We start from the raw sequence: 12,149 nt of genomic DNA on the forward strand, positions 1-12,149 counted from the left end.
TGAAAGAAATTCACTTCAAGTGATTTATACCGCGGTTTTATTTTATGCTTGATTTTTTGAAATTATACTGTAGATTTAGATCACAAATTGCCATAGTCGAGAGCTATATTAGTCTTCTGCTTATTTACATTACAGCTGTCCGATTCAAACGTTATAAAACACCACAGAAACGACATGATTTAAATTGGTATTGATCATATTTAATTTAATGCGAACATTTCATTGAAATTTTGCTTTCTCAAATTTACAGTACATGTTATAATGAATAGTTTAAATCACAGTCGTCGGAGGGCGCTGTTTACTAGTTCCAAAGGGAGTTACATTAGAAATAGCCTTGGGTCTCGTGACAGCCTTGAATCACCAGATGAAGATGGCGACACCTCTTCAATATCAGCATTGAGTACGCAAAGTACCCGAAGTCTTAAGAGTTATCGAAGTTGGAGGAAATTACAGAAACAACGACGGCAGTTGAAAAGGGCGCAGACTATTGGCGGGTTTGAAGCTATGGATAGTACATTGGATGCTCTGGATTTGAGCGGAGAATTCGGGTAAAATATTAAAATATAATTCAATATAGTCGTGCCCATGAAGATAAAGCGAGTTTATAATTTATTTACAATCAACAGGAACGCGACTCCTTCGAAGAAAGAAAACGGCGTTTTTGATGAAGGTTTGTTGATATTTTGGCAAGATCTTATCACTTATTGAATGTATTGCATGGATTTTAACTTTTTCAATATGTAGGTCGAGATATAGCGATGTCGATGCCATAGCGTTTTTCACGTCGCAATTTTAGATAGATCCTAATATTTTGTAGTGAATTTGCGTTCACTTCACCGAGGTCATTACTAAAATGAGCGTAGCGCATAGCTAACTTGCGAAAATAGAAACCCGCTCGTTTCTTTATGCCTAGTGATGTCTTGAAAGCTGTTTTACATGAAGCATTTTCAGTGATGAAGATTTGTAATACCAAAACACTTTCAGGCATAGTTGCCAAGACAACTCTCAAAAACATTCAATCGTTAATTTGACCTTTAATTATAAATTAGGTTTGATTTAATTAGCTAATAAATTGCAATGAAGCAACAGAGTTCTGAATATCTTATATTTGAAGAAACAATTCTATGTCTATCTCATTTTACTTTTAGTATAAACGGCTCTTCTTTTATTATTTGCTCACTTCGTGAAACTCAAGAAACTAAAAAAAAAGGTTTTCCTCCATTCAAGTATGTAAATGGTTTTGTTTACTATACGAACACGGAAATATACTTGAAATCGTTCCTGCAAATAATCATCGAAATGGAACTAATACTTGAAACAAGCTATAAAATGTTCCTAGTTATTACTTCCTATTTAAATATCTCATCCAGTAGTTATATATGTTCACGTCTGGCCTGGCTGTTGGTGTCTATCTTAAGTTTGACAAGATCTTGCGCCAATTTTGAACGTATTTAGGGCAACAACTAAAGGATGACAGTTTAAATAGTCAACATCAAAGGCATTCATAGTTTAGTTACATTGTGTACGAATTTTATTTGTAAAGGCACTTTTAATTGAAAACGTTAAAATATCTTATAAGTATGGTGCTTACATGCTACATTATCGATCATCTGGTTCTGGATTTTCACGTATATGCAAGATAGAATTATAATTCAATGACTGATTTGAGCAATTCTTTTTTACGCAGCTCATCATTTATTATGATGAGTTTGCCATATTTCACCAGTCGTTGGCACATTGTGTTACTATGCAGACAGTCGTGACAAGTCCAAAATCATGATATGCCAACGTGTTTTCCACATCTAATCATTTGGCTACTCCAGTATGTATGCATTTATGTATGTATATAAACGCCAATACATTCTGGCAATAGGTTTTCATAAATTGTTAAATCAATGCAACATATATCCTATACAAGTAAGAGTAATTTTATTATAAAAGTAAAACACAATATCTGATTTCGACAACTTGACAAATGCTTTTCCCAAGCGACGCGCCATGTCATGACTGCGTTGAAATAAGTATTGCACACGAAGTGGACGGACGGTTAGTTGTGTTGCTATGTTGTTTATATTTTGGTTGTAAAAGAATCGCTCTTTTTCTTTAGCATTTGACTAATTGTTTTAAAATTTTCAGTGGTTGAAGACTGCATTTTTCGCTAGAAGATACTTTTATTTATTTAAAAAAAAATATTTTTGTGTGCAATGACGTCATCAAAATTAAAAATTTCGCAACTTGTGGCGGTTCCGCGTTCGCTTTAGTGGTCTGGCGAATTCGTGACAATTGCGGTACCTTCAGAGTAGACTACTGTGGCAAATTGCATACTCATACTGGGCCTACTTTGTTTTGGCTTTCGTGTCATATAATTCAGCATCGCTCTCTTGCAATAAGAGAGTGTGATTCGCAGTGAATTCTTTTCCAATCAACAAGGATAAAAGTGACGTCATGTCATTGAATTTGAACAGAAATTTATTTACGTAAATTAATGTTGACGTTTGTTGAAAGCGTATCAGACAACCATTTAGTATTGAAAGACGTTCTGGCATTTGTCCAGGGATGTAAGTCGAAAATAAATTCCCGCATTATTTCTTACTTCCTTTACTCGTTTGATCTGTAGAATATAAAACAACGTAAAGATTTGTGCTTTAGACACTGGCTAATCACCATGCATGAAAATGGATAGAGATATATACAATCTGCATAAGTGCTGCAAAATTAAACATACCGTGGATGAATAATTGTTTTCATTTTTTTTATTAATTTTGACGTTATGCTGTAGGAATATTCGCCATGAGCTTGCAGACTTGGTCGTGCTCTATATATTTCCGAGTAGGAAATTTAGCACATTAACGAGGAATAAAGCGTTGTAAATATTAGAGTGTATGTATATACTTTACCATTTCATATCAGTTCAATTGTAATAGGACATTGGGATAGGACTCACTGCGAAATGTTAGTTGTTTTCAGCTGCAGGTAATTGACATACACGAAACTGTAGTGATATTCTAAAATATTGAAAGAATAGCCACACACTCCATAAGAAATTACGAATATACTTGACTGAAATGCACCTTATGCATTAAGTTACAACGTGCCACACTCTATTTTTGTATAGTTGCGCGATGCGGCATAACATTGCGTGATACCAAAGTTTGCGTCACAGACGTTAGAAAAGGTCAAGTTCAGAATGTTTTCAATCATTGAATTGGCACATTTTCATCTCGTGTTTTCGACCAATATATATATCAGTTCACAGATAGCACCACGGTTTTAGTTATTGGACATAGAATGAGTACAGCCACAAAAAAGCAAAGTGGATTGCAGGCGATGATGCTGACAAAAGTAGACAGGGAACGGAATGGATGTCTATCTTTATTATAATATTTGTACTGTGCGTTATCTAAACAACATCCAGATTACAAAATACAAAAACAACCCAATCGCAAGTTGAAACATACTTTTTATTGGTTTGTTAAGAGCACGCTGGCTCGCGAGCCCCAACTAAAAGAAAGCCGCCATGCTAACACCTTTCTATGAATAACAATTTCTGAATGATCAGTATCGTACTAAAATTATGTAAACGAGACTACAATACTTAAATATATGTAAACGAAGATCGCATATCTGTACAAGTACTGACTCGATAACAGACATACGTTGTAAACAAAAAATTTGTTTACTATGATGTTTTCAGAAGCAAATAAAGGCTAGTCTAGTTCGTGTTAGCATACGTACTAGACATCTTGCCTTGTATTCGGGGTATATTTTATAGATTTACACAGATTCTAGTAATTTTGGGAAATCCTCTGTAATTTAAATCGTGAAAATTCGTATAAAATGTATAACTCATCTAATAGTGACAAGAAACAAATTTAACTCATAATTGCCTATCATGAACGTTGTTTCTCTCTCTTACAAATCCCCGCGCATGTATGATAGACTATGACGAAAGAAATGTTTTCCCCTTTCAAAAACAAATTCTGCTTATTACATTTGGCCGCGATTGATATGTTCAACTTGAGCCCATATTCACGACCTTTAATATTCTCTAGAGAAATGTCGCATTCCGCATTGTGTATCTCAGTATCCAACTTGCATTCCAATGCAGGAGTTAGACGCACACGACGACAAATTCAAAAATAATCCACGACGTTGTCGTCATGTGCTTAGTATTAGGTACAGTACTTTGTTCTACCGCATCCATATTGAGCTATAGTAAGAGATAATCAGGGTACCGTAAAGCTAACACTGAATTTCAACGTTATTTCAAAGTATGAAAATATCCACGAAACCATTGAAAACACAGTATTTGGAACTATAGGACTATACAATATACTACAACCGAAAATACTTTTTGCAAATTCCGCAGTTTAATATTGGACTTCGCTCATCATAATCATTAATAATGTTTGTTTCTGGCATCGAACTTTGAGCATGGTCTATACAGAATTGATAAATAGGAATTTGATGAGTTTAAAAACGGCGACAAATTGAATAATATATATAGTACAGTACATGACGGCGATTGATTTCTGTAAAGTGATTCATGCAAAACTGTTGATGTAATTTTAAGGATATCAGTAAAAGATGATAAGCAGTTGCAGAATTTTTCAGCAGTAAAGTTGTATTCATTTTTGTCGAACCCAACATTTTAGTGGCTCGGTTTAAAACAAAGTTTGTTATGAGATAGTTAGTATGACTTACTGCCGTGTCTAAGATCAATGCTGTTTTGAACAGGGAGCGTATGAGAGGAATCTAGAGAAATATCAAGTTTTGTTTTCCTCTTTTTTCAAGTATATTGTGGCTAGTGACTGTCACTATGCATAAATAAGTTGGACCATGTTCTAACAGAAGTTTAGGTGAAGTTTTAATATTGTGGAACAGAATATTTCTGAACCATCAACCGTTGATGTTGTGGTTGAAAAATATTTAGACCTTTGTACAGTGCGTACTCAGCCTAAGCGTTTCAGATTAACTGGACTTTCGAACCGACTTTAGGGGTGTATTTGTGATCATAATTACAAAAGTTTCCAATTCTGTATAATTCAGGCCTTCAAGCAAATATTCCAATGGTATTCCAACGGTCCAATTATCTCAATTCTAATTTTACAGTAACTCAAAGTCCGACTTCATCGATTAACATAAAACTCAAGGAAACAAGTGTCGACGATAAACCGCATACTGTTATCACCACCATACCCCAGTCTCCGTTAGAACCGTTTTATTCTTCATCCTCTTCATTGGCGAGTTCAACAAGCCGGTCAGATAAAATCAGCACACCACGAAGAACTCCTCGTTCAGAATCGGACATAGACGAATTTGAAGACAGCGAAATTCAGAAACATTTTAAAGAATCGTTTAGGAACAATAAAACCCCTTTACAGCGAAGATCTTGTCCGTATATATTTCAGAGTGATACATTATATTCGACACCAATTGGGGAACAGATAGGCGCAAATTATCTGGTGACAAAACCGTTAGTATTTCCCTGGCAAGAGAGAAGGTGCGTATGATCTCATTCGATTTGTGTGTGGAATTTATATCTCATACTATTTAAATATGTGTTTTTCAGTGGTAAGTGATTCCAACCAGTAGCAAAAATGTTGCGAAATACTTCAATGACGACAAATTTTAACTATGCGCGTAGCGTACGTTATGGGAGTTATTATACAATGTTTATTGACCCAATTATACTCGTCAGTCTACAAGTACATGTATAAGCATTATGTTCGATTAAATCTGCCGTCTTGCAAGGCACAAAACCGTCATGCGTTGTCATAGTTGAAGATATGCTTAAATAAAATAAATATGCTTGTATTTGTTTCAGATCATCAGCAGGTGAAGTTCCATCCTTGAAAAGTCCGCCTTTATTGCTTGAACTTGCAAAGTTAAAGGTACGATAGCACAGAATGTTTTATATTTGTTCCGGGGAGACCAATGCGAATGAAATAGTTCAATATTTTGACGAACCACAGCCTCCGCGTCTTGATAGCCTTTGGGAATAGCGTGTTATTTATTGCAAATGCGCGACTTGAATAGCGAAGAAAGTGGTGATACGGTGGCAAATAGTCCTAATCTCACAATACAATCGCACTTATTTATCACGCATGCTTGGCAGCGAGGCTACATCACACGAGCCTTAAAAGTCAGCACTATCTCCCAATTGTCGTACCCAGTGGGTGATAGATTAAAATTTTAATCAGGAAAACGTTGATATACTTGTTGGAATTCTTCGCTGAGCCTTGCGAATGACCGCTCATCCCAATCCACGTGGGTTATTTATGCAAATAACAGAGGTGTAAAACGACGTAAAATAGGCCCGAACATTGATTATTTGTTATGTCAGAAAAATTTCAACGATTAATAGCCAAAGGCGCATGACTGGCATTGCAATTTTTGAAGAAATCTTCATATAGAATGTTCACACAGAGACACTATGACGTTCTCCACTAACATGCTGGCTTACGATTCATGCATGCAACTTTAACCCGAACCTATCTTGACTTACATGTTTGCTCTCTCATTCAACGACTTGCAATACTCGTCTTTCTTCGTGAAAACGAGACATAATTCTTTTGTTTTCATTTGTTTAGAAGGCGACGAGAAAAATGAGCGATACCGCATATGAACAGCAAGAAACAGATGAACTTGATGTTGTATTTGCTGAAACTAACGGATTCACGGTTTCTCTTCCAATAAATTCACCAACCGTACCGGCACACATGTTAGGAGATGAAGTTATAGAAAAAGGAGATAAAAATGACGAATATTTTTTTGATGAAGATCCTAGAGAAAACGAGAGAATACACTGGAAAATGGAAGCAAGCAAAAGAAGGCAAATTGAGAGCGAGAGAAAGCAGAATAACTTGACGGATTCCTTCGATAATCCAGACAGTGTTCCACATCAAATTGCTGTCGAAACAAATTCCGGGAGCTACTTTCTTCCTCCGCTAATAGCGAAGGCGATAGAAAAGCATAACGCAAGTGTTAGCGAGGATACTTCGCGTTTATTTGAGCGCGATAAAAATTCAAATTTGAAATTTTCGGAGAAAAACAAAGGAACAGATGTACGTGCGGCGTCATCAGCGTCATCCACCCAAGAAGCAACCGATGATGAAAATGTTTACATGGAAAACGCTGACGACATATTTGATGATCTTCGGGAAAGGGACTACCTGAATGTACCCGGACAACGAGCCCTACCAGAAACAGGTAATTAAATGCGTAATTACCTCAAGTGTGAAGTAATGGCAGGCGACAAGTTTATTCTGTCCAGTATTTTGCTTAGCTGTAAGATTATTGACAATTGACTCAAATAGGTGTAATTGCTCAGCAAAATTTTGATACTATCATAAGAAATGGCTCAAATAATTTGTAATTGCTCAGCAAAATTTTGATACTATCATAAGAAACGGCTCAAATAATTATCTGTACTAATTCCAATAAACTAAACAAAACTAGTAATATAATGTTTTTATAGATACAAGTAGCATCACGACATGGGACAGCATTGATCCCATTGAAAATATATTGGTTCGCGAGGATCCTCTACCCGCTGATGATCGGACGTTTACTTTGAATGGAAAAGCCATAATTACACCAAAGCCCGACAAACAAGTTGAAGAACATGTTGAGGTATATTGTATATATTTATTATGGGTTATATAGTAGAAAAGTCAACTTTCGCTTTGTAATTTGTAGTTTTTATACGAAGGCGCAGACCCAAACAAATAGCAGAAGAAATAATATTCATAACACTAAAGCATTTGTCGTTTTGAATTTTACACATAGCAAAGAATAAAAAAACTTCACACTCTGACATGTCTTTGATGTTGTATGTTGACTTTCTATGGACCGTTACACAGTGTTTTCCAAATCTTTCCAGTTCAATAAATACTTTTTATGACAACTCATGCAATCGGCCCTATAGGACATTGATGCAAAATTAATGTGAAAGCACCTATACAAATATATACTAAAGTCTCGCGAATTTTGGTTTTACTTTTGACGCCTCTGTGATTTCTGGTAAACCCTATATATCTATAATTTATTATATTAATTTATTGGCAATGTATTGAGATAAAAATGTCTGCAAATCTGTTGTGTCATGTTGAAAAGACCTGTAAAGCCCAGTTTTTCTGTATTTTCACAGATATGTTTTGAAAAAATATTCTGATAAACAGTTTATATGGAAGAATGGATCGAACCAGTAAAAATATAAAAATCTTTTGTAAATACTGATAAAATACTGAATAAAATCATGGCTTGGCAATATCTAGACCAGAGGTTTTCAATCGGGTGTTCGCCAGAAAATTCCTGAGGTTCCGCAAGTTTACCTAAAAATCCGAACGTCTATATTATTACTGTATATGAACTGTATGTGTATGTATATCAGACCCATTAGGTTTGCCACTATTATTAAACAATCTACACTTCAAATTTTATTCTTGCCAGTATCAGGTTTGCTTTCATATATATTTTCAGTTCATACAATTCAAACAATAAAAGACAATAAAATAACTATTGCAGAGGGGTTCCTCGTACCTCGAAATGATTTACTGGGTTTCCGCTCCCCCGAAAAGGTTAAAAACCACTGATCTATACACAACAAACAGGTCTATTCCATTAATGTATATTATATAACATATTCATATTCTAGCGTTTCATTCTTGTGTCTGGTTTCATCGCTAATTTTATCATCCAGGTAGTGGCTTTGGAAGCAGCCGAAGCTCCTGCTCCAGAAACTTACAAAGATCTCCACGATTTGGTTGCGACAAAAAATGATGAAACATCAGATACCGACACGAAGTCTAGCCAAATTCATTCGCACAAAGTTGAAGAAGATTCAAAATGTAATATTTGCAATAACATAAATAATAAGGTGGGTTGTACACAAATTAATTGTTTTTGGTATTTGTACGATCCGAAGCGAGTTCGCTTCAATTTGAAAATGATTTTTTTTTTAATTGATAGGATATACATACAGGCGTTATTAATATGAATTAGTTTGAAGCGGCTCCACAAATTTCGGCGCTCCACAAGTATGTGTACCAATATGGAGGTAACTAATTTCGTTCGCCTACTTTACAACAAGTTGTGTAAAGGACTGACCCCTATGGGCAGGGGGCACACAAACAGTCCCCGAACTCGTAATAGAACTAAAATAAGGAAAATCTGGGTAAAGTTATGACCTAACCCTATCCTGGTACACATACTACCGGAGTACCCACATTTCAGTAAAAAGGAGATGCAAATATTACTGTGGTGCTGGGATGCATATCATTATTATTTAATGTGAATATGTGATACTTGGAAAAAAACTAACGATGAAACCATTTTACAATCCATGCAAATTTGATTGCTCGAAGTTAAAAAGTCACCGATAGTATCGCAACTCGCATATTACTATTGCACTTCCTTTGACATTTCACTGTGAATTATTTATTCCGTTATTCCGTTAATTTCTCAACAACATTTAGATGCCAACTGTCGTCGAAGAAACAGAGTTTGTGGCAAAATCGGAGTCTCAATTCGAATCTGGAAATCCGGAGCAAGTGAATGATGTGCAGAAAACAACAAAACCTATTCATTCTCATAAGGTTGGAGAAGATGCTAATTGCGAGCATTGTTCTCCAAGGAAAGAAGGAGAGGCGAATGTTTCGGACATTGCTCCTGATTTATGTTGCTCTATATTATAAACTGTTACTATGAGGTTGTAATAAACACCAAATTCGAGTTCTTTTGAATTGTGGTACACAGTATACACAATAATTGTAATAATTGTCGTTCCAAAAACGTCATATGATATACCTTATCAAGTTCAAATAGCAATAATCTTACGCACAAAGGGAGCACTGATATATGACTGCAAAATGTCATTCAAGCTGGTTACTTCGGTTATTGTTCGGTACAGTTTTTCCTTTTCTTTTACTGTTTAAAAACAAAACCAGGTGTTATGCCGTTTATTTGTTCTGTCACAATTTTTGGATCGGCAGCCATGGTCAAATTTTGCGACATTACTGCATCGTTACTTAGGCAAGTCGAATTCGTTTTATATCTAATTTTAGGAAGCAAAGAGGATGTTTGTGAGTGATTTGGTTTGAATTTCCAGTGATAATGAAACACTTTTGGCACCAAGAACGAAGAAAACTTATAAAACTTGATGCAAACGCGAGTTAAGTTAAACGTTTTTTGATCACGATCAAACAGTGCATAAATAACAACACGTTTTCAAGTAAGGCAAACTATAATTTGGAAACCCCTAAAATGCTGTTGGTAACGGCAACCCGAATACGCAATCGATTGCAAAGTTGGAGGGTTCAAAAATTTTGACCCAATCAAATAAAGATCCCTTGCTGTTGTCTTTTCTACGTAGAGCAAGCGTAGAAATTAAGCAATATTTACATGGTACCGAACCGAGTCAACATTTACAAACTGGAACCACGAGCGCGGAAACCAAGTTCAACAAAAAAGACGGACCTTGTCGTGCGGATAACATTTGTTGTCGCGACGTCGAAGGTCTTGAAAACAATTCCACTGCAGGTCAAATGGTAAAATCTGGTTGCGGAAATTTAGTAAGAATTCCAGATGATGGACCAGGTACATCCGGGAACCTAAGTTCATTAGATTGTGCTGTAGTGAACAAAATATCCAACAAGTTGAGTACAGATTTGAAAGGAAGGGAAATTTCGACACGACATGAGCTATCTATGCCTGAAGATGATCTGTCAGAAGTACACGAAATGGAGTCGATGGAACAGATCAGAGTGACCAAGTTATTTTGTCTAATATCAATTCTATCGTACAGAGGAAAAGTAGCACACTCGGAGAAACAAATCAAGAAAGTGGTGACTCATCTACTGACGATATCGCGGATCAAACATCGGTATTAGATTTTTTTAAAAGAACTTCACGTGACTTTCTTCTATCCGAGAATAAAATATCTGAAGAAAAAGTTTCTCCAGTAGTTAGAAAAAACAGTGACGTCATTAAAAAAAGAGCATGAAAGCTGAATTTGCAGAAGTTATCAACGAAATGAATGACAATTTTTTAGATGACGAAAGCAAAATGGAACTTAACAGCAGGGTTTCAGAAGACACCATTATGAAGAAAGTTGCTTCATTGCAGGGAAATCGAGATGATTTTCCAGTACAACAATCATCTCTGACGTCATTTCTGGCGGGAGAGCTTATAGTGGAAGGATTCAAACCTCAATCTCCAGACTTTTCATCACCAAACGTGCACAAAGAGGACGACACCACTGAAAAAAATCCGCTTCTGCCGGTTGAGCAGAATTTGTCAGAGCGCCCAATTATTGATCATACCTCGAGATACCCACATTTAGACGTTTCAGTACAATGCGTGTCCCCACTTCATCCGATTGGCGAAGAGGGTGTGAGAGTGGGTGTTTGTAAATTTCCTTGTCTCAACATCGGCAAATATGATGCTGAAACACAAGTTGAAGAACGCAGTTTGGCAGATAAAGAAAGTGTGATGTCTCATGCTACCGACTACTCCACCTATCAAGCCTATTTGAAAGGTAGGTACAATACATATTTTCTATCGATTTCAAATATACATAAAATAATTATTTGTAGTACAACAGAAATCCTGATGAATTTTCCTTCTCGATTGCGCCATACCATCTTGATAAAACCATTAAAATACCTTGTCAATATGCTAAGCACCATCTATCTTATAATTATTCAAATACGAATAGCTCATCGTGTCAATAAATTCAGTTTTGGTAATATAATCAGTTTTTGAAGTTAGGATCAACGTTTTTATTCATTTCTTTTCTTTTAATCAAAAAAATCTTCCAAAATAAGCGTGAAAATATTTTCAGACGAGATCGGTGAATGCGGGACATTGGGAGAAGATATCGTAATATTTCTGTTATACTGATGATGATCAACATATTACTGTTACTTGGTGTAATTGGTGGAACGGCATACACAGGTAACATAAATGTACATACCACTTAGTATGGGTAATTTACCGCTGAATGAGCACCTTTCAGGCGGAAACGACTGTTGTAGAAATCCGTGCGGTTGCGCTTTTTTTTAAATCAGTCAATTTATAAGTAATCAATCGACCCAAATGAGCAAAGGAAAAAATTGAAAATCAATGAAATAAAAGGTATATATCAC

At 35.8% G+C, this 12,149-nt stretch overlaps 2 protein-coding genes across 3 annotated transcripts in view; both read left to right on the forward strand.

Moving 5' to 3' along the window:
* The first annotated feature begins 239 nt into the window (after positions 1-239).
* On the forward strand, positions 240-9,735 carry LOC120337961 (uncharacterized). The gene is made up of 8 exons (XM_039405871.2): positions 240-548; positions 627-670; positions 5,113-5,503; positions 5,828-5,894; positions 6,594-7,212; positions 7,481-7,635; positions 8,705-8,881; positions 9,480-9,735. The coding sequence occupies exons 1-8, from the start codon at positions 262-264 to the stop codon at positions 9,696-9,698; spliced, it is 1,959 nt and encodes a 652-aa protein (XP_039261805.2). The 5' UTR covers positions 240-261; the 3' UTR covers positions 9,699-9,735.
* A 142-nt stretch (positions 9,736-9,877) lies between these two features.
* LOC120337787 (uncharacterized) overlaps positions 9,878-12,149 on the forward strand; it is a 90,975-nt gene continuing 88,703 nt past the window's right edge. For both annotated transcript variants that reach the window (XM_078116872.1, XM_078116873.1), the window contains exons 1-2: positions 9,878-11,539; positions 11,846-11,958. In XM_078116872.1, coding sequence (XP_077972998.1) covers positions 11,002-11,539; positions 11,846-11,904 — 597 coding nt within the window. In that variant the 5' untranslated portion in view covers positions 9,878-11,001 and the 3' untranslated portion in view covers positions 11,905-11,958. The remainder of the gene's footprint in view (positions 11,540-11,845; positions 11,959-12,149) is intronic.

The sequence above is a fragment of the Styela clava genome, chromosome 10 (genome assembly GCF_964204865.1).
Source record: "Styela clava chromosome 10, kaStyClav1.hap1.2, whole genome shotgun sequence".
NCBI classification, from domain to species: Eukaryota; Metazoa; Chordata; class Ascidiacea; order Stolidobranchia; family Styelidae; genus Styela; species Styela clava.

Excerpts from the sequence above, each read along its gene's own strand:
- LOC120337961 (XM_039405871.2), top strand. The coding sequence starts at position 262 with ATGAATAGTTTAAATCACAGTCGTCGGAGGGCGCTGTTTACTAGTTCC. Across the intron at positions 549-626 it reads GATTTGAGCGGAGAATTCGG|GAACGCGACTCCTTCGAAGA; the intron begins GTAAAATATTAA and ends TACAATCAACAG. Across the intron at positions 7,636-8,704 it reads AAGTTGAAGAACATGTTGAG|GTAGTGGCTTTGGAAGCAGC; the intron begins GTATATTGTATA and ends TTTATCATCCAG.